Here is a 23,219-nt window from a genome sequence, read left to right as displayed (position 1 = left end):
CCATATGCATATTCATTTTATTTGTTAATGTGCAGTTCTGTGCAATGAAATAGTTTGTAGTTACAGTAAAAAGACGTGTCATAGAGCTTTACAATAGACTCGGTTCAGAAAATCTGGGCTGCTTTTATATTCAGTCAAGTAAAATTAGTCCTAAAAACAGTTGCATAATAAAAGTAATAATGTTAAATATTTATGGAAATATACATAGCAATAAATTACAGTAATGTAAAGACTTAATGCTGTAAATTCAGGCAGAACTGCAGAACGCAGTCCGCCATGTAGTTCAATTAGTGCCATTTTACCGTATAATTCACATGAATACAATTTAATAGGCAATACTTATATATTGTCTATATAATAATAATAATAATAATAATAATATATATATAATATTATTTATATTCTTATTTTCTTATTTTCAATTATCGGACGTTGAGCAATAAGAGATTCAGCCTCACTTTTAGGCGTAACATTTTTATGTGATTATAATTTTTTTTTTAAAGCTTAAATTAGAATAGTTATATTATATATATATATATATATATATATATATATATATATATATATATATATATATATATATATATATATAAAATAATCATTGTTCAATGTTTTCTTTAAAAGGAAAGAAAAACAAAAAAACAAAAAAAAAACAAACAAACAATTAAACATTCATTCTTTTTCTGTTTATTCATTTCTTCTCTTTTCTCTTCTCTCCTATATATATAAAAAAGTAATAAAAAAGTAGAGTCCCGTTTAAAAAAGTGCTAATCATCATCATCATCATCGTCATCATTTTATTCTTTTTCGTCTTCTTTTTATTTGAACTAGATGACTACCTTTTTTTCCTCCATAAACCTATTTATCGAAATGATAGTAGCTAAACCTTCTGGATACGATGAGGATTTTCGAAGATTTCCAACACTTTCCTCCTAAAGAAATCTGTGGTTTAGTATCAGCGCAGCGCTTAAACATCTCACAGTCTGCAGCAGCGCTTTAATCTGAACTGCAGGAGGAAATAAGGGACCTTCAAGCAGCAGCATCATTCTGAGGACATTAAACACTGCGTAAAGTGTCTCCAATACGGAACCCACTACATCAGCAGTTGTGTAAACCTGCTTACACACACACACACACACACACACACACACACACACACACACACACACACACACACTGAGCTCAGGTTTACTGTGTTTAAACATCCTACACGTTTTGCTTTGGCAAAAATTCACACACATCCTCGAGTGCAATAAACATACAAGAAAGCAAACTGTTATTTCTGTGGAATAATAAATGTCTTATTCAAAAGGATGATGGCATTAAATTCAATGTATCTGTATGGATTTAGAGAAGAGAAATGCTTTTATTTGCTGCAGTGCGCATTTGCTTTCAGCGTTAAACGCATTTTACGCATCCAAACTACAGGTGTGTATGCAAAAATAATAATGCATAATAAAGAATTAAGGCCAAACGTGTCACAAAACACACATTTTAGTGTTTCGGAATTCAGTTCTATTGTATAGCATAGAAATAAATCATTTCTAATGTGAAATAAATAAAAAATAATAATTGCACAACATGCTGCATGCGTATATTTGTCTTTTTTTTTTTTTACGTATGCGTTTGTTTGTTTTTTTGCATCAAACACAATAATAAAAAAAAACAATAATAATGAAAGAGAAGAGTTTAAACGTTAAAATGAATACTCTTTATTGACTAATAAATATTTGGTCTTTCAAGGCACTTTTTTTTAAGATTAGGCCAGTAAGTACTTCTCATCACATGACGGACAAACCCGCAGAGATTTTTCTTTTCTTTCTTTTTTTTTTGTTGTTGCGTATGAATGAATCCAGACGAACCTGCTCCACAAGAGCATAGAATAAACATCACACATAAACTTTGCATTTTGTCAGACAGATCTGGCATTCTTATGTTTTTTAAGGCTACAAGTCAGTAATTGAGGAGATGGCTTTTTACAAAACAAAACATCTCCAGAGCTCCAGATGTAAAAAATATAAATGGATGCAGCAAAAAAAGAGAGGTATTGGGAGTCATTTGTTTTGTGGAAAGTTACTGCAGATGCGCACATCATCGTGCGGAGACGCGGTTCTTTTCTGCGTGATATTAGGATAAGTAATACATTCCATAAGGCGAGCCGAAGAGCGCGGGCATGGCGAGGCTCGGGCGCGGGAGCCCGGACGCGGCGGCGGCTGCAGCTGCTGCTGCGGCGGCACCGTATACGACCGGGGGCCCGTGTGCGGCGAGGGAGAATGGCAGGGCCAGGGCGGCGGGCAGCGCGGCGGGTTTCGCGGCCAGCTTGAGTTTCTCTAGCTCGGCTTCGTGCAGCCGCTTGGCCTTGGCGCGTCGGTTCTGGAACCAGATCTTCACCTGGGTCTCGGTCAGGCTCAGGGAGCTGGAGAACTCGGCGCGCTCGGCGATAGACAGGTACTGCTTCTGCCGGAACTTCCGCTCCAGAGCGAGCAGCTGCGCCGTGGTGAACGGAGTGCGCGGCTTGCGGTTCGTCTTGTGCTTGCGCAGGTGGCACGTCGAAGGAGGACTTGTAGCTCCTACACACACACACACACACACACACACACACACACACACACATAGAACAGAATTAGCTTTCAAATGAACTACATTACGCATCAGACCAGATCTTCAGCAAGTCACTCAGGATTCCAAGGAACCTCATGGATACACTTATAAACAATATTATTACTCTTATAATTGATTAGAAGGTTTATTGTATTTGTATTACAGTATTGATAATAATAATTATAATTAATAATAATTATTATTGAAACAGCATGCACTATACTAACTTGTTACTAAAGTTTGTATCTGTGACCACATTTGGCAACCCATATAAATAAAAAAGTCACTGCAGAATTAAGGTTTTGTGAATCAGCCTATGTTTTCCTGAGCAGCTCACTATCTACATCTACATCTCCATCTACATCTCCATCCAGTCCTGAAGCTGGCATGCTCTTACTCTGCGGTGATGAGAAAGTTGGGCTCTTCAGCCAAGTGCTCTGCTCTTTATCACTCGAGTCTTCGCTCTCGTCGTTCATGCAGTCCGACACATGGGGGAAAGTTTCCGCTGAAACGTGACTTTTCTGGGGGAAGTAAGTCCTCTGGGGGTACTGAGCCAGGTGCTCTGGGAAAGGCGCAGGAGGAGAATATGGGCTCCTGCAGGTGCTCTTCTTGGAGATAAGCGACTCGACGCTGAACGGGTGGCGGCTCGCTTTGCTCTTGTCCGCGGCGCTCAGCGGCGCCTCCTTCGGCCTGCTCTCCTCACCCTCCGAGTCCGTTTTGTCGCGAGACGACGATTCGAAGTTCACGGTACCCTTAGGAGAAGTCATGTCGGGCTCCTAGGGCGTCGCGTCGCGGTGCTTCAGCATGTGGATCTCCTGTAGATACTCCTTCACTGCGCTTTTTCCACGGCTCTCCTACTTCTTCTTCTACTTTTTCCTTTTTTGAAATTGTTGGTCTTATTTATTTATTTTTTTTCTTCTGACAGCCTTCTTCTCACTTATTATATGCAAGCTGAAGTCCCGCCCCCTTCCCGGAATGTGCCAATCACTGTTTTGCTTTGACCACGTGACCCGACCAGAGCCTCGCTCCCATTGGCCGGGACGCTCCGCTGAAAGACATCAAGAGGATATTGAGAAAAACGAGCAGTTAATCACAGGCGTCGTGCTGAGATGATGTATTGATGGCCTGAGGGCTCCCGACTCTCTGGAACACAAGCGGACCAATTTTAGCCCAATTAAACAGTGGGGAAGCTTTAGAAAAAGAGAGGCCTATCCATATCCAACTGTTGAATAGTCATTGAGACGGCACAAAAGAATTGACTTAGATGAAACTTTACAAAAAAAAAAAAAGAAAAGAAAAGAAAGGAAGAAAAACAAAACAAAAACAGATCAGGGAGAAAAGTCGGGAAAAGCCTGGAGCGTGTGGAAAAACAAATATAAAATGAAAAAAAAAAAAAAAAATTAGTGGAATTGAAATAATAGTGGAAAGGAAAATATGACGGTAATTGTATAAAAAATCATTTTGTAACAGCAGAACGCGGAAATGATGATGATGATGATGATGATGATGATGATGATGATGATTATAATATAAAAAAGCGCCTCATTTATGCGCAAACTCTTTCCTGATTGATGCGCCGCAAAAGAACGAAATTGATTGGATAAGGCTGTTCACACCGCATTTCCGCAATTTAAGGCTTGTCATGGGCTTTTAAGGTTACAAAAGCTTGAGCTAAGAAGCCAACAGGCATTCCTCTCTCTCTCTCTCTCTCTCTCTCTCGCTCTCTCTCTCTCTCTCTCTCTCTCTCGGCATTTAATAAGCCAGACGAGTTGCGTTGTGGAAGGCGCCAGGCAGGGCAGGATCAAAAGCGAAGCTACCTCAGGGAGAAAAAGGCAACAGTTAACTCCACTTAACCAATTGTCCTCCAAATATGCCATAGTCCAGTACAGCACATAGCTCCGAGGCCAGGAGTACAACAAAAACTTTAACCATTTCTCTCCTCTTTATACAGCACCGTCCAAAAACATTAAAAAAGTGTTCTTGTACAACATTATTGCTATCTGACTTTACTAGACCCCAACCATAAATTGTTATTTTAATGTTGACAACGCTCAAGTCACAACCAACTCACAATTCCTCACTTAATATAGTTAAAAAAAGTTTATATACATTCAATATATTAATTAATTATATTAACAGACACTTCTGGCTCATTAGAACGTATTTCTCATCCAAGTTTAAGCTGAAAGTAACTCCATGTTATAGATCTGACTTATAAACCGATTGTTCTGCTATATATTTGCCCTAATGAACCTAAAAACCCAAAACCCAAACCTAAAAAAAACTTCCTAGACTTTATTTATAGTCCCTAAATATGATTTGACATTTCTGATCACATCACAAAATAACCCAAAGTTAAAAGTAATCTCCAGTTTTGAAACAGTAATCATCATATTTAAACTGGATTAATTCACTTCAGGTTAAATAGATCTTCTTCTCGTTCCTAAATCTTAACAAGTATTAACAAGTGATCTAGTTTTATGGTTAAGAATAACCCAAATCTAATATTTACAGTTCTACGTAACTGAATAGTAAATACACAAATCGTGGTGCAATTTGTGCAAGAATACTAAAACATATCGCTTTCAGAAAAGTGATGAACATTGAAGATGATTGAATACTTCCAAATATAAAGAACCACACAAGCTGTTTATTAGTTTTATTTTATAGAACATGATTGTAATCCATTTTTAGGTGAATAGATAACCGAGTTCATTGTTTTGTAATGGAATTGTAATTAAATGTTAGTTTTAAATAGCTGAGAAATACAGATTATATATATAAAAATATATTTTATCACAAGGGATCTACTAAACAGGAAGTCAATTATATTAAAACTCTCAACACAGACTCATACTGGCTGAAATTAAAAGACATGCTAGTTTCTAGCATGGTGTAAACAAACCCTGCTTCTGTTACCTCAGCTACACCTGCTTAGCATCTTTGCTAAAACACTCATCCAGTAAGGACATTTAATCATTTAAAATATTCTATTAATAGATTATTGTATCTTTAATATAAATAATTAATTAATTTCCACACAGGTGAGAGTATGATGATGATGGTGATGATTATCGGTTATCAATTATTATTTAGGTCTGTTTATTTGCCAAAGTAAGGCCATAATGGGAGTGACCTAGCCGACAGGTCAAGTCCCATTTTATGAAGAAATCATATAACTGCCAAGTTTGTCATGAAATATCTCACTGTCCTAAGGAGTGGTCTCTGACTTTCACCCATTGTGTTGGTTCAAATGTCTTGAGAGAGCAGAAATTCCACCCGGAAATTAGACAGGGCTCAAGAAACGAGTGATCCAGGCGTAACCTATAGACTCAACCTGAAAAACAGTGTTACAGTAAACCCCAGGAAGATTAATTTGAGTCTATGTAAATAGACTAGTCTCATATTAGAGGTATCTCTGCTGATGTATTTGGTTTCATAACATTCCTCCGTTAACCTGCACACCACACGGACACACAACACATACACACACACACATATGAAGCAGCATGGAAGCCTTTTGCTTTTCTTGTTATATATCGCTACACAGTTTGAAAGAGCCCTAAATTTTTCTTTTACCCCCGTCCCCTCCACACACCCCACCACCATCGAAGGTCAGGCTGCAATGGGCCGCACAATTTACACAGGCAATAATGGACCTTTTCACATGGAGTCTCTTCCAATTCATTTTCAGGCTTGGATGGAACCACTCAGTCAGTTCATAAAAGCTGGGGCCAGGGCAAATTTAGTGCCGAAATACCAAGCGAAAGTTCAAATGTTGGCGATTGCGCATGTCAATCTCCATTTAATGAATTCTGGAGACCCTACTGTGACACAACTCAGTGTGGTGGTATTTTTTTTTTTAACGTGGTTGGATTTACTACGCTATGGATTTGATTCCTTACACATGCCTGCTTCAGTTAAACCCTATTCACACACTTACATTTAAAAACATAATGCAACAATAACAGGCCACAAATGAAATAGTTTCTTTATACAACCTGAATGTGTTTTAGCTTCACAAACTACAAATTATTCACTCATTCAGGCGCCACACAACTCCAAGTTTTCCCTTTTTTGGGAGCATTTGTATATGACCGTGCTTATAGTGAGAAGGTGCCAGAGACATACTGCTGTTTCTACATTGTGAGCTGGAGACTGACTACATGGCTCTGTCTCAAAAAAGAGAGCCAGCCATGCGGGGCTGGTTTGTTTTCTCCCCCATTCAGATTCTCAGCAGGGAAATAGCTGCCAAAAATGTTGTGAAATGGACGAGGGATCCTGAGAGGAGCAGCATTGATATTCATGCCTGTTATTTCAGAAGAGCCAGGAATAGCCATGTCTTTTCACTAAAAAGGATGAGTGGAATAATGCAGCGCAGTGGCCGAAGTGATTCATCAGGCACCGCTTTGTAGTTCCTGTTTATTTCCTGCGATTATTATCAAGAGTTACTATTATAATTTCATGTCAGATAACTGTTACAACCAAAGCATTACCTTGTAATAACATGTTTAAATAACACCCCCTCCAGCACTTTCCTCATTAAATTCCTGAGGATAGGATTAAATCCAGGAAGCTCCTACTGTGGAAATGATGCCCGTGGAAAGTGTATGTGTATTAGTCAAAGTCTAGTTCTAATTGGAGATCCCAAACAATCTCTAGTCACACAACCAGACCAGGAAAGAACACCGTACCTGTACGTCTTTGCGTTCTCCTGCACACGACTATGGCTGCAATATCGGAATGTCCGGCAACATCTTAGACTTATAGTGGACATGTGTTATTTTTCATACTGGCTTTCACAGTTGCTCAAATGACACTTTTACCACGTAGTAAAACTCTTGCTACAAATTGTAGGTTCGGATAAAAGTGTTTTCATTTTAGAGACAGTGTGTATGTGTTTGTGCATCACGATAAATAGAATGTTACAATGCCATTACTTTAATTTAAATATGTCCGGATATCGACCCCAATCCCGATTTCAATTTGACCCTTAATAAGTCCTCCAAACATTTCACCATAAACCATGAGATGTCTCGTTTACGTCTGGAAAATTATTTGCATGACAGCTGATATCAGATATCATTAGTTCAGGGTCTTTCAGGGTCAATCTTATTGTCACACTTTGTTTGATGTTAGACATGCTAAGTGGTCATGACAGTGTAATAATACAGTACAACACAATAAGGGCCCTTGTGACCTAAAATTGGGCTCAATTTTTTTTTTTCTCAATAAACCTTCTTTTCATGCAGTATAAAACAGGAGAATTGATTCGCCGATGCAGAGGCATGAGGAAACTTTTGATTTGCTTTGGTTTTATTACTGTGGATATAGACATTAGGTTGAGGTAAAGTACTTAGAAATGTTATTTATATGAGGACATATTGAACTGATATTAGATACAATCTTTTACAAACAGTGCAGATTTTATTGGACTTTTTACCAATATATAATGAAAATATGAAAAGATACGAGTTTAACCTGTCCTCGACCCAGACTTTAACCTTTGCATGTTGGGGTTGTTGAGTATGTATTCCTGCTCACTTTCTGCAGGGTGTGTAGGAGCCTTTGGCACAGTTTACAACCTTTTTATCCAGATTTCCATCTGCTGTCAGATAATTATGTGGTCAGCGGAGGTTGGGCCATGAACAAATATGTGTGCTTGGTTGCCCCCAGATTACAATTTGAAATTCCTCCCATGAAAAAGCTGGCCACCAGGGGGTCGACCGGTTAAAAGAGACTTTGAATAAACACTCTTTGGTCTCTCTCAATGTGAATAGAGGGGGAGGTGCTGTGTGGGAAAGAACGTTTTCGGCTGATCTGGGTTCAGCTTGTCTTTAGCCAAACCAGAACTCGCTTCTCTTAACCAGGGTTAGAGGAGCCCTCAGAGCTGATCTCAGAACATCACCAAAGAACCAGTTCTTACATGCAGAGAGAGAGCAAAGGGCTTTTAAAAACACGCACAGGACGTGAGGCAGGAGGCCGGAGCCGTGGTATCTGGGCAGATGTCTGCCTCATAAAATCGACGGTAATTCGACATTTTATGACGGTTAAAATGACTCCTGGATCGGTGTACTATCAGAATAAATGCAATTTTTCAGTTCACATTTGAGTTTAAAACTAAAGCAAAGCTCTATGGAAAACCAGTGTCAATGTTGATTTGATCAGGATATTTTAATTTCACAACGTGAAGCAATGTAAGGAGAACATTCTGACATCTCGATATTTCTTTCCTTCTCTTTTTCTGACTCTGTCATTCGGAAGGCATGCGAGAAAGGAAAGAAGAGAGACAGAAAAATGAGCGAGAGAGAGAGAGAGAGAGAGAGAGAGAGAGAGAGAGAGAGAGAGAGAGAGCGACCCAGAAAGAGAGAGAGGCTTTGTTGACTTAAATGAGCTAGAAAACACAATTGCACTTTTCCTAACTGTGAAAATAGACTGTGAGACATTGTAAATGAAACGTTTGGGAAATGCCCCAGAGGCATAGGGTTCTTACTGTGTAGCGAGAATAGAGGAGCGGTGCGGGGAGGTGCAAGAGGAAGATCACAGGGCCTTTTAAGCCTACATTAAGGAAAAGCTGCAGGTAATTGGCTTGTTGCATTTCAAAGCCTCTTCAGAAGTGAATCATTAAAAGACAGGTAATTAGCACAAACTAAGAGGAATTGATTTTGCAGATTAGCCACCGATGAGTCACTTGTCCCCCCTTTTTTTTTCCCCTTCGGTTTCGCATTTCTGAGCCACCACTGACAATGTGTAGCCTTTTGCTTCATATGCAAACCAAAAACAATAACAAACAGTAGCACTAAAAACAACAATGCAGCACGAATAATTATGTCGTAAACACCCCATTTTTGTCAACTTAGTAAATAGGGAATGTTCAGTACGTTCAATAAGTGAACAACATCTAAATAACATCTAGGCAACATCTAACCAACATCTAACCATCTAGGAATTAAAAGTTAAATTCCATACAAAACCCATACATTTACAAGATTTACAAGTAGTTTGTTTTGTAAATGTACAAAATGTACAAGATTTACAAGTAGTGCTACTACTCACTACTAACTTATTAGCTAGCCCTTAACTCATTTTCTTTAATGGACTCATTAACGCTCTCCGGTTCCGAGAACCTAATTACCGAATCAAACCTAAAGACGCCACAGAGACAAAACAATTTATAGACTATTGTACTGTCGACTATTTAATGCTGTCGTTAGCTAATCAGCGCTTGTAAATACGAGCGTGAACGATGAGCGCACACCATCAGTTCCCACACTACCCTCGCCCCGTGGCTGTGGTCCATTCTGACGCTCTCTCGCTTGGCATCTGTTGCGTATGACCCTTTTTTCCCCTGCCTGTATGTGCATTCTAATGATCCGGTCATGCTGTGACATTCTTGTACTGTTGGCCTGTCATTAGGATCCATACTCCTGTCTGAGTGCAAATCCTTCATTTCATTCAACTGTTGAATTTCTGCTCTTAGTTTCCATTTTTTATTTATATTCTTTCACAGTTTGTAAGGAAACTGTGAAGGACGGAGAAGACAGAGAGAGGAAGAATGGAAATGTCTAATAGTAGTAAATCAACAGGACCAGGCTTGAGATATAATCTTGAAGAAGTTTGGGCTTTCTGAGAGGCTTTTTTCAGTTATAAATAATGGCTTGGAAATTACAGGTGTCGTCTCGATTGGTAAAATGACCTGGATGACTGCCAGCCAGGATGGGCTAAGCAACTAAAAGAAAGTGAGTGAATGAAAGAAAGAAGTGGGAAGGGAGTAAAAGTAACTGAGTAAGGTGACAGAGAGAGAGAGAGAGAGAGAGAGAGAGAGAGAGAGAGGAAAATATATAATCAGTGATTTTTTTAGTTCCAAAGCCTTGATGGGCCGTCACATTCTCATTCTACAGGCTTGGCACAGGGCTGCTGTTACTAAGTGGCCTGTGGTGAGAGGCCCTGCATCCTCTTTTTTTCCTCCCAGCTGGGTGCTGAGGCTAACAGCTCTGGCAGCTGCTTTGCTCTCTATTCGCCCACAGAGCTCTATAGTCCTCGCTCTGCAGGTGAGTTTCTACTGAAAGGATCTCTCTCTCTCTCTCTCTCTCTCTCTCTCTCTCTCTCTCTCTCTCTCTCCCTTTCTCTCCATGAGGACACTACATTTCTAGACACCATGACCAAGAATGAGCTGCTACACTTATCCAAGAATCCAAAAATGTTCATTCTTATCCCAAATCATTCAAAGAAGCTTCCTTCACATCCTTTATAGTGTTTGTTTTAGTTAATTATTACGCACCAAAATTTGATCTCATTGTTATTTTGGGCCATGAAATTTATTTTTAGCCCCGTGCCAGTTGCACGTTAACTCCCTCAAGCAGTTCCTCTCTGGTTTCCTCTCGGAATGCTGCCTGGCTGGACCATCTATTCATTTGGTTACTTAAATGTAATTGCCCCCATACCCCCCAACACCTTTGAAGCCTCTGAGAGGCAAATGATTTGCTTTGCCTTAGGGCTAGTAGTGGTCACATACTCATCCACACACACATACACACACACACACACACACACACACACACACACACACACACACACACACACACACACACACACACACTTCCATCCTCTGCCCCCCTTTCCCTAAGGGTTGACACTGTCGGCCTGCCCAGCAAGAGGGCAGCTCTCATACAGAGAAGAAATAATAGTGCATGGGCAGCTCAATTTCGCCCTCTTTTCATCCTCCTCTTTTAAACTTTTATTAACAACAGCTCCGGCTCCGAAACGGGTGTGGGGTAGAGGGCTTCTTCGGGGCGGCTGGACAGCGGTACTCCTTATCAGAGACACAGTGGAGAAAAGAGTATGAATGCACATCATGCTCCCGAACAAGACCATGCTGTTTGGAATATCCTGAGGGTGTATGAGATATGCGCTTTTAAGAAATGTAGATAACAACCATTTTGGGTGTGTGTTCAGAGTGAAATTCTAAAGAAATATACAATGAGGCTTTGATTGAAGCTCAAAGGATTTTTTCAAACAAAATCTCTATCCAACAAAACAGGATGTTCAACATGTTTCTCCACATTCAATTTTGAATCCACTTAAAATGGAAATATATTTAAAATAAATAGAATCTATGTAGCATGAATACAATTGTGACATTATGAGTTGAACATAGGACAATTATAGAGTTTCATCCATCTCTCCAACATAATGTAGTACACAAGAAGATTTTGGGATAATCACGTGAAGTCAGCTTTGCAATTACCTTGGCTAATGCAAAGACGTGGGTTCTATTGGCAGCAAGTCAAGAAACACTTGTGAAGAACAAGTGAAGAGCCACTCAAACTGTGGTTTGGTCCACAGAACTTCGAAAAGGGTCAAATTCTCTCTATCAATATGTATGAATTGGCTGTCGTTTTTCCTGCTTTCACACATCAACTTTGAGAACTGACTTGTTGGTTGGGCAAGTGTAAGGATTTGAGTGACTGATGACAGCCAGATCATACATAATTGATAAAGAGAATTTGATCCTGTTCAAAGTTCTCTAAAACTATTGTCTATTCATCAAAATTTGACAATTCCACATTTCAACTCTGTAATCATTGCCAAGATACTTACACTTGTCAATTTGACCTGCTTCCACGCATCAACTTAGAAAACCGACTGTTCACTTGCGGCCTAATAAATGTCATCTTTAGACAGGTGCCACTGTAAAAAGATCAATTGTTGTTCAATTCACCTGTCAGCACTTTTAATGTTATAACTGTGATGTAAAGAGTTAAACACAAGTCACATGGTCTAAACACTTTTTTTAAAGAAGCTTCCAGAAGAACATCCATCTCTGCAGCACTCTACCAATCAGGCCTGTATGTTACAGTAGCCAGATGGAAGCCACTCCTCAGTAAAAGGCACATGACAGCCCACCTGGAGTTAGACAAAAGGCACCTGTTAGACCCTTGAATCATGATAAATTAAGATTGAACTCTTTGGCCTGAATGCCAAGAATCATGTCTGGAGCACACCAGTCACCGCTCATCACCTGGCCAATACCATCCCTACAGTAAAGCATGGTGGTGGCAGCATCATGCTGTGGGGATTTTTTACAGTGGCGGGAACTGGGAGATCAGTCAGTATTGAGGGAAAGATGAATACAGCAATGTACAGAGACATCCTTGATGAAAACCTGTTCCAGAGTGCTCTGGACCTCAGACCGGTGCGACGGTTCATCCTCCAACAGGAAAACAAACCTAAGCACACAGGCAGGATAACAAAGCAGTGGCAACTGGATGACTTTGTGAATGTTTTTGACTGGCCCGTTCTTAAACTGATTGAACATCTCTGGGGAGATCTGAAAATGGCTGTGCACCGACGCTCCCCATCCAACCTAATGGAGCTTGACAGGTTCTGCAAAGAAGAATGGGAGAAACTGCCCAAAAATAGGTGCCAAGCTTGTAGCATCTTATTCAAAAAGACTGTAAAAGGCTGTAATTGGTGCAAAATGTGCAAAGTATTGCGCAAAGGCATGTCATTTTTTTAATTTTATTTTTTATTTTTAATAAACTTGCAAAGGTTACAAACTTTTATGTTGTCATTATGGGATATTGTTTGTAGAATTTTTAGGAAAATAATGAATTTAATCCATTGTGGAATAAGGCTGTAACATAAAAAAACGTGAAAAAAACTAAATGATACTTTCCCGGATGCACTGTAAGTCTATACAGTGTATAATTTGTATTTGTATTTCAGTTTAGGCATCTCTAATAAAAATGCAAGTCACAGAAATGCTACTGTTTTGAATTAATGTTTATTGTCATCTCAACCCCTACCCTTTCTGAGTACAACCTCTTTCCCACAATGTCTTCTTCTCACTACAATTTAAAAAATGTGTCAGAACTCTTGGTTATTGCACAGTTGCTAAAGAGTCAGTTGACAAAACACAGGAGGGTCTCTTCAAGGTGATTGGTGCTACAAAGATTTGTATGACATGACAGTGTGTTCGTTTTAAGAATTTGCATTAAAGCATCTTGTGTATGTTAGTCTACAACTGGTCAATGTCAGGGTATGGGAAAGCATACTGATCGCTGGTCATAAAAATACCATGACACCATTATTTCAAGCAGGTGCTGCTCACTGTGGCCAGTCACGGTGATGTAACACCTGCCTTAATCCACTTTTTTAAAAACATTTTGGTTTGTATATGCAGCTCACACTTCACTTTGACCCCATTTTTGTTGTAATGAAATCTGTTTTGGTAATTCTGGCCTGGTAGCGTATTAGTAGTACAGCCCTAAAATGGATTTTAATGGAGTTGTATAAACCTGACACTAAGATCATTTTCATTTTGACATACTACAGAGCTCAATCCCTGTAGATGGTGTGTGTATGTGTGTGCATGTTTGCATGGGTGTACTTATGCAGTAATACTAAACCGGGTTATGAACACAGCATTTTGCTTGTATCATTTGCTTTGAGGTTTTAAAGAGAGAAGCATTCCCGACAGTCCTCCCAGATGGTAACAATTCTGAAACATATTATGAGGCCAAGCAACATACCTGTGGGCTACATCCTTTCATGACGCCATAAAAAAGGGCCTGTAATGTAATTTTGATCTCATTTATCTGATAGTGCTCCAGTGTAGGCTAGTGTATGTGGAGCACCACTTAACGCAGGGCATATTTCTACTTGATCTTCTGTGTTGACGGAGCTTGTATGATTTAGACTGGTGGATTTGAACGGGGGTCATACTTGAGACATGGTGGGTTAGCTTTGAATTTACTTAATGGATGTCCCTGGGCACTGGGGAGATTACTATGAAATGTCATTTGGCAGATGGAGCCACTACAGTTGCGTGCCTAACACTGAACCTTGAGGGACCCTGTGGAATCATTTGAACAGTATGAGGATGGCTCTTCGTGTTGATACACCAAAAGTTCACTATTATTTTTCCGTGAAGAACTTTAACAGTTGTACACCAGTCAGCAGGTTACTTCACGTGTGCGTGCGTGAGACACATTAGCCGAAACATTAACATTATCTGCAGTGCATGTCATCTTCTCGATTAATAATCAAAGAATGAAGAAAAACCCACAACAAGGCCAAGGGGTCCCGAGCCAAAATTTTTCCGTTGGCAGTTGCCGCCTCACCCCTCCTCATGATGAGGGATCACATGCACAACTGGCAACCTGCTGTGTGAAATTACTCATGCTAATGGCACAACACACACGTTTTTGCTACAGGAAATCGCGCAGCCACACTATAACTATCCAACCGGTGATAAAACCAAATTGCATCATGATGTTGGGTTGCACGTTTTAAGGAATTATGAGAAAAAGTCTACCCTTAATTAGCTTTAGCGTAAAAGGAGCGCCTTCTTGCTTATTAAGCGGCCTTCACATTCTAATCTTGATCTATATAAACTCTTAATTGCTCTCAGATCCTGATTTGGAGAAAATTCCTAGCAAGCTCCTTTCAGATGTGAGACTATTTTCTTTACTAATTAGACTAATTTGCTTGATAAACGTGTCGATTGTGTTTTAAATGATCTAATAGCTGATGCTGATTTCTATTTGGGCATAGAAACAATGGTATTATATGCAAAACAGTTTTAGCATGTTTCCTGGCAATGAATAAAGAACCCTAATTCTATTTACAAGCGGCTTAAACAGTTCTTAAACGATCCAAGGTGCCCCATCGCTTTAAATGAAGAATATCCTGTTAGTGTAAAACAATTATATATATATATATATATATATATATATATATATATATATATATATATATATATATATATATATATATATATATATATATTGCTCCAACTTTATGTTTTGAAATGCATGCCTTTTACAAGACTGTTTTGTGTGTTACTAAGGTGTGGGACTAAACAAACCATTTAACAGGACTTTTTGGGTGGCTGCAATGTACACTTTATCGGTGTCCTGCGCTTGTTATGAGAAGGTTTGACTTCACAATTTTACAGCATGTCGCAAATATCTCCATACCTAGAGGACTACGCATTTATCTATCTCATGCACCATGGCGGCTGTGCTTTTTTTTGCAGACGTCAACTTCTTATGTGGTTTTCAACAAACTTAAATTTGTTAATAAGCATGGTGTATGATGTACTTGCCTTGCATTCTGTTAAAATCCATTGCAACCTTACAGCAGCTCCCTGATCCAGGCATGAGAATGATTTTGATTGGTTATTTCATTTCTCAAAGGAATTCTTCTACAGTGATTAATGACTACAATCGCCACAAACCTATTAATACAGGGAAATAATTCCTAGTTCAAACCTGTTTTTATAATATTTTAATCATTTATAATATAATAATATATTTTTCATGAAAACTGCAAAATAATATTCCACCTGCCTTGACAAATCAACTTCTATGTTTAGTTTATACTCTGACAAAAACAATAGACTCAAAATAGTGAAGGAAAAAATTTAATTTAGCAGTAAATGTCCCATATATTCAACACATCAGTCCTGCTCTATAATACTCCCAGGGATTACCATGGACACATTGTGGCACATAGGAAAGCAGCAGTGCAGAAAGTTAACATTGTGGCTAATGTCAGTTAACATTAGCATTAAATATAACTGACGTTAGCTAGCTATGCACACTGTGCTTAATATAATGAACTTTCCAGTCGGACTGAAGGCCAGCTAGCAGACTTGTAATATTTGTTTGTGTGGTTGCTCAGAAACCTGTATTGTTTGCGCTAATGCAGTTTTAATGCTGTTAAATTGTAAGGAAAAAATATTATATTCAGAAACAAGCTTCAAGAGTTTGAAAAGAGAAATATAATAATAAAAGTATAAAAAGTTTTTGATCTGGATATTCGTAATACAGTCAAATGTCTTTCCCGGTTGAGTTTTCATTTTATTTTTGCTTATATTAAAAAATGTTATTGGTCTCATAATATTTATTATTAGAAATGTGAAGTAACCTTAATGTGTAGGGTTTTAACTGAACTGAGATGTACACAGAAAAGGCTGTGTTTTTCTTTTTTGTGTTTTGTTTTGCACCATACACCATTTCATTCTAGAGAAAATCTAAAGTTTCTTAAAAAAAAACCAAACCAGCCTGTCAGTTACCAACAACCATGCCTTGTTCACAGTAACTGATACCACATTTTATTGACGTGCTGTTGATTGTAAGTCTGAACTAAACTTTATGACCTGTAGCTGCAAGATGTTGTGTTGCTACCAAATGATTGGATAATTGCATGTGTTCCTATTAAAGTGGCAGGTAAATGTAAATGCTAATAGTTGGGGATTTTGCTAGCTAGGAAAAAAAACAACAAAAAATACCCTAAACTGTTTATATTCCATCATTCAACACGGCCCTTCACCCAGATCGAACCTTATAATAGTAAAAGGACCAAATAACCGGGAAAATAAGTAATCAAACAAAAAAATCACCACAAACAGCTGGATAGTTTTTCTAGTTCAGAAAAGAATAATAACAACAACAATAAAACTGGACTATAAAGCTTAGATTTGTTTCCCGATTGGGACTGTAATTGCCCCTTTCATAACCCCCATTTCGCATCCATAACCACAAACAAATGCAAGGCCGGGTTCTTACAAAAACTCTCCAAACAAATTACAGCATGCATCTTACAGAGCAACCTTTCATGTGATGAAAATCTATGCATCTGAACAGAGAGCACAGAGGCCATTATAATTTCTTATCTCCATACACTCTTCCCCAGTGCTCATTTGGATCCATGGCCCCCCATTTTGAGTCCCTCAGCTGACAAACAAACTTTAATCCAGCCCCGAATAGAGAGATGAGAGAAAATTACAATGCACCAGTATTGTCTGGATCTGTTCTGCTCGGGGGGTTTAAAAAGGCACTCGCTTTCCTGGCTCCATGCATTCGTTCTACATTAAACAAACAGTTTTTATCCCTTAGACTCCTCATTTTCAGTCAAGCGAAATCCCTTAACAAGCTTCATCTTTAAGCCTGTTTTCTGCCCCCCCCTCTCTATTTTAATGCCCTAGCTTAGAACACACCGGGAACACTTTCAAGTTTAGATGACTTGATTACACTGAAAAAAGTATAACGTGTATGAAGTAAAGATGAGGATTTATAGGAAATTTTACATGTATTCCTCTAGTAATGGTTTGACTTGATTTAGAGCAAAACAAGACCCCGATGTTCTTTGATAAGGAAGATGTTTTGTGTTTAGATATATATTACTTGAGGAAAGGGATGTAGAAATAATCTTGCTGGAAGCCTGTTATTTTGAGTCCTGTTTATTGATTTAGATCACATGCTTCATGGAAATAAATGCCCTAATTTTTTGTATTTTTTTCCCTCCAGTTCTTAGGCAAGTCAGTTGTTCCTTTACCATTTATGCATTTCCTGGATGGAACTCAGACACACTAATTTTCCATTTAACGTTTAACTTTTAACATTTTAGAATGCAGTTTAGCCTCAAGGAACATATCCTCCTTGGCCCAATGAAACAGTTTTACCAGTTTTTTTCCCCCTAAAGTCTTTGCTGGGCTTTCCCCAGTATCTCTTTAACTGTCCTTTTGTTCCGGGCAAAAAATAACAGCTTGGTTTGTGAATTTAGGAATCAAATTCTTTGAAAAAAAAAAAACGCAGAACAATGCAAGTCATGGATCTCTGCCCCACGCTATTGTCAGGGGGTTTTCGAGTTTGCTATTGTTAGCAGGTTATACAGACCCATAATCACATTGTTTGAGGTTTCAGAAAGCCACACAGAAACTGTAGTTATCTAAAACAAATCGTCTTTCCTGCATAAGAGGGCCCAGAACATACATTTAAACTGAAAACAGCTGACTAGCACTGCTGCTACTGTGATATTTTTAGTAATATGGGACTTTTAAAAAACCTGAACAGAAAAAGTATTTAGCCCATAAAGTCATACTTGATTCATTCAATTTTCAGCTGTCACATATAAGAAAGTAAAAATGCAAACAGTTAATGTTTTTTTTTCCCGCTGAGATACATTTTAAATGGTTGTTATATTAAAAAATAATAAAGCAAACTTTTTGTCAATTTTCTGAACTTATTGCTAGCTTGATGGCTATTACACATATTGTCTTAAAAAGCCATTATGAAATGAAACCAATAATTTATGGAAAAATAAATATAAATCACAATTTATCTTTTTGGCACCAAACTTGTAGGATGCAAAAGCAAACTTTTTGCCCTCTTTTATATAGCTCTATAGTAATAATGAATAACAACCCGGAAGATAAACATAACATCATTTGCTAAATCAGTTCTGACAACAGCACAAATGTGCCTTTGATACCCAAAACCCAACATTTAGGCCAAGCAAAACCAGACGGAGCCAGCTGTTATTTTGTTCCGAAGCAACATATAATACTTGGGCTTTATCCCAGACCACATGCTACTGCACTAAATAGTATGTAAAATTAGCGTGCTTCGATAGTGTACTATTTAGTACAGTTCTCAGATTTGTAACGGTAATCACACGCCATCACACAACAGAATATCTGCCGATGTCGAATATTATGTGTGACTTTAGGATCTAGTCCTGGATAAAAGCGGTGGGGTCTTCTTCCTTTCATTTCAGACATTTGCTACACACTCCAGGGGCTTGCTTTCATTTTTGCGCCCCCCCTTCGACTGTCCAAATGAAAGTGTGGCCGCTTGACTACGGGGGGAAGAAAAGGCGTAACATAATCCCAATACTATTCTCCCTTTGTGGCGCCAAAGGGAAGATGAGAAATGAAAAAAAAAAAATGGACGAGGGAAATGAAAGAGGTCAGTGCTAGTGATTTGATGTGATTTGAGGAGAAAAAACTTTGAAAAGTTTAGTCTGGAGGACAAGATGAAGTATCCATTAGAGACATTTAATCACACATCAGATGCTACAAAATAGTTTATGATGTTCTCTATAAACAGGCCAACTGTAGCTGATAATTGCAAGTTATGGAGATTGTTCCCATATTGCACAGTAATGTTAACATTTCCCCTATAAGGCCCCAAATTATATATTTAATCGTTTGTCTAGATTTGTGATCGATTTATGGATTTATTTGAAAGCATTTTAAATCCAGATAGCCGGATCATTTCGGCTATTTTGGCATCTTTTGGACTGCAGAATGATCAGAAAATTACACATAATTTCGTTGAAAATGTCAAATCCTGTTTATTCATAAAAAGATGACTAGGTTCTAAAGAAGTCATGCTAGTCAAAGCTCAGATGTAGAAATCGCAGCTATTAGATTTTAATGCGCAGGCTTTACCCACATGCCCTTGTTCATCAAAGGAGCACAGAATGATGTGCGAAGGAACCAATGTGGATCGGAGAATGAATAACGCATGAATGGATCTGATTCACAGTGAATCAGGATGAATCAAGGAATTATTGGTGTGTGAATGAAGCGGTGTCTGATTTCTGAGACGATGATGAGCTACGGTGAACCACAGAATCGCTCGCCCACTAGTCCCTTATTTGCATTATTTGCACGCTCCCTCGTATGCATCTATTACATTATATACTATGTTTACTATTATATACATCCAATTAACTTTATACATAGAATTAAGTATAATAATGCATTTGTTAATCATTGTGAGACAATAAAAGGAAGATCTTCAGCAGGCTATAGTGAGAAAAAAGGCAATTGAACAATTTGTATAAATAAACATCTTTATTTCATATGATTATTAATATCAATAATTTTAAAAACAAAGAAATTGCATAACCTTATAAAACAAAAAGTAGTCCATTTGGGTAACTCACATGGATTTCAGAGCTTTGTGGCTCATATTACTCAGTTGAAGGCCTTAAGCTGAAAAAGATTTTCATCTGTGCCACTGATTCACTTTTATTTTGACACTTAACCCCATTACCTATACGTTCTTTTGAAGGCTTCCACATGCACAATTATTGCCATTGCTTGACCTCTACATTATAGAATACTTCCGATTGATGATATTGAAGTAAAATATCCCACTCAAATGTACACGATTCTACAACCAAACATAAATTTGAATTAACAGAGACACCAAAAATTGTTGTTTAGTAGACTTGAATATATAGAAGTTTGACGAATAATGTCCCACCACTGTTATGTCTTGTGAGATAAAGAATAACCCATAACACAGTAAGGAAATTTGTCACAACACAATGACAAAGTCAGGTGCATAAACATTTACATTTGCTGCATTTATTAGACGCCCTTATCCAGAGCGACGTACAAAAGTGCTTTGAGTCTCTAGTAATGAATAAATCTACACTGGTACACCAGATTACAAACTTAATATAAATATAACTTTTGAATTCTACAAACTTGGAAAGTGCTAATTTAAGTGTTTCAGGAAGAGGTAGGTCTTCAGTCGTCGCTCGAAGGTAGTCAGGGACTCTGCTGTACGGACATCTAGGGGAAGTTCATTCCACCACCTCGGTGCCAGAACAGAGAAGAGCCTTGAAGTGTACTTACCTTTCATTTTGAGAGAAGGTGGTATCAGTCGAGCAGAGAGAAGGTGGTACCAGTCGAGCAGTGCTGGAGGATCTCAGACAGCGTATGTTTTTTTTATATTTGTTTCAGTGTATGATACTAATTCTATTAATATTAATTCTAAACCATAAGATTATACACTATAGAGGCAGAAGTATTGGAACACCTAATTTTTCCAGCTAAATGTATTTCTTCTTCAAGCAAATTTATAGGCACATAATCATATTGGATGGCTTTGGATGTAGTAGCACTAAGTTTCTTGTGCACGAGCTCCAGTAGTTGGAGTGGAATATTTTGAGTGATCAGCTGTAAGAGCTCTGACCTTAACCCTACCGAACACCTTTGGGATGAACAGGAATGCTGACTGCACCCCAGGTCTTTTTACTCTAAATCAGTACTTGACTTTACTAAGACCTTTATGTCTAAATGAGCAAAAGTCTCCACAAACACACTCCAAAATATAGTGCAACGTCTTCCCAGAAGAGTGGAGACTATTATAGGAGCAAATGTGGAATGAAAGGTTAAAAAAGCACGAATCTAATGGTCAGGTGACCACAAACTTCTGTCTATATAGTGTAAATCATCTGGAATAGAAATAAAATGAACAGTTTTGGAGAGGTCAAATCGAGTATCTAATGAGTCACAGCTAAACTGCACTACATTAAACGTGCAAAACAAGTTATGTAATTGATGCTTTTCAACATTTTAGATAAACTTTACAAAAGAAACCAAAATGACCAAATGGAATTGCTTAATTTCCGCTTATATTTATTATTTTGTAATCATTTATTATAGGTTCAAGTGAAATATCTTCTATGATCTTCTTGCATAAATGTTTATCCCGAACTGCTGTCTTAAAATGTGTATAAACTGGTATGTTAGTTGGCTATGCTGTTATACTCTGGAAAAGAATACTTTAAACTTGTACCTTAGTAACTTCAAAACCAGTTACCCCACCCCCCCCCAAAAATTTATAATTACCCAAAAAAAAATTTCAACATGCTCTATTCTATCAGACTATGCCAAATAAACTATATTGGAAAATTAACAGATGAGAACTAGGTTCATTGTTCCTTTCCGACTCTCTAATGATTCTGATCCAGGACCACTCTCTCTGATTACACCCCATTTTACCCGAGCCTGCTAAACTGGTCCTGGATCAGCGTGGGAAAAAAAAGCAACACCCTGCACATACAGACATTTCATCTTGCTGAGCTAATTGACCTCTTGTTCCCTGGAGGTAAATCAACAGAACCTAAGCCACTGGCCCACTAATGAGGCACGCTCGTAAAAAGCTATCCATAACGAATGGGCAATTTAAAACAGATTGAATACATTTTATGAGCCGGTTCCTTGAGTCAGATACGCTGTGTTCTTGTTTACTACCAAATTGCTCATGTTTACTTCTTTGGATTGGCGTTAATGCCGTAGACTTAGAGTCTGAGGCATGCCCGGACATGCCGATCCAAGCACTTGTTACGCCGTACTGTGACACTTTTAATCTTTTGGTTTGGATTTTTGTTTTTCGAATAGGTATGTAATTGTTTGACAGAACTGAGTTTGTGAGCTGACCAGTGAATCAGCAGTTGGGCATATTGAATTGGATTCATTTTATGATTAGGTGTGTTTTTAAACAACAACATGATTGCATTAGACAGGCTTCAGCAAAGCAGCGAGTCGTTATAAGAACCAGGTGGCGTTTAATGCAGTAATCACTGTCATCATTATGACCTAATGGCAAACGTTCAGTCACACATAATTGTCAATCTCACTTAATCACCGTTTTCACCCATGCACCAGTGCGACCATTTAACGGCAATTTGCGGTAAAACGTTTCCAGTCACTTCGATCCTTCTCCGTCAGACCACGTGACTTAAGACGGATTCGAAAACAACAACTTCCGCCTACACGCACCGATGCTCTGGAACAGAACTGTGGTGTTCAAGTATTTTGGGGTCATCTGTCAATGGTCAGCTCAACTTCTGGAACGTTGTGCTTATTTCAGAAGCCCACCATTTTTCCTTGTCTGTCTGGACTGCCAAAACGGTAATTTTTGGTGGTAATCAGTGACCGAGCTTACCTCACGAGAAACTGAAGTTGACGGCTACTGGGTTTTTTCGAGCAGCTGACTCTGTTTAGCCCTGGCTGTAAGGAAAAG

The 23,219-nt window shown here is 38.5% G+C and overlaps 1 protein-coding gene across 1 annotated transcript; it reads right to left on the bottom strand.

Moving 5' to 3' along the window:
- Positions 1-1,688: 1,688 nt before the first annotated feature.
- Positions 1,689-3,859, bottom strand: msx1b (muscle segment homeobox 1b). Its single transcript, XM_046837603.1, has 2 exons — positions 2,999-3,859; positions 1,689-2,570 (listed from the first exon to the last, which is right to left on the bottom strand). The coding sequence occupies exons 1-2, from the start codon at positions 3,366-3,368 to the stop codon at positions 2,128-2,130; spliced, it is 813 nt and encodes a 270-aa protein (XP_046693559.1). The 5' UTR covers positions 3,369-3,859; the 3' UTR covers positions 1,689-2,127.
- Between the last annotated feature and the right edge of the window lie 19,360 nt (positions 3,860-23,219).

The sequence above is a fragment of the Silurus meridionalis genome, chromosome 24 (assembly GCF_014805685.1).
Source record: "Silurus meridionalis isolate SWU-2019-XX chromosome 24, ASM1480568v1, whole genome shotgun sequence".
In the NCBI taxonomy this organism is placed as follows: domain Eukaryota; kingdom Metazoa; phylum Chordata; class Actinopteri; order Siluriformes; family Siluridae; genus Silurus; species Silurus meridionalis.
This window is presented reverse-complemented; position numbering and strand designations above follow the sequence as displayed.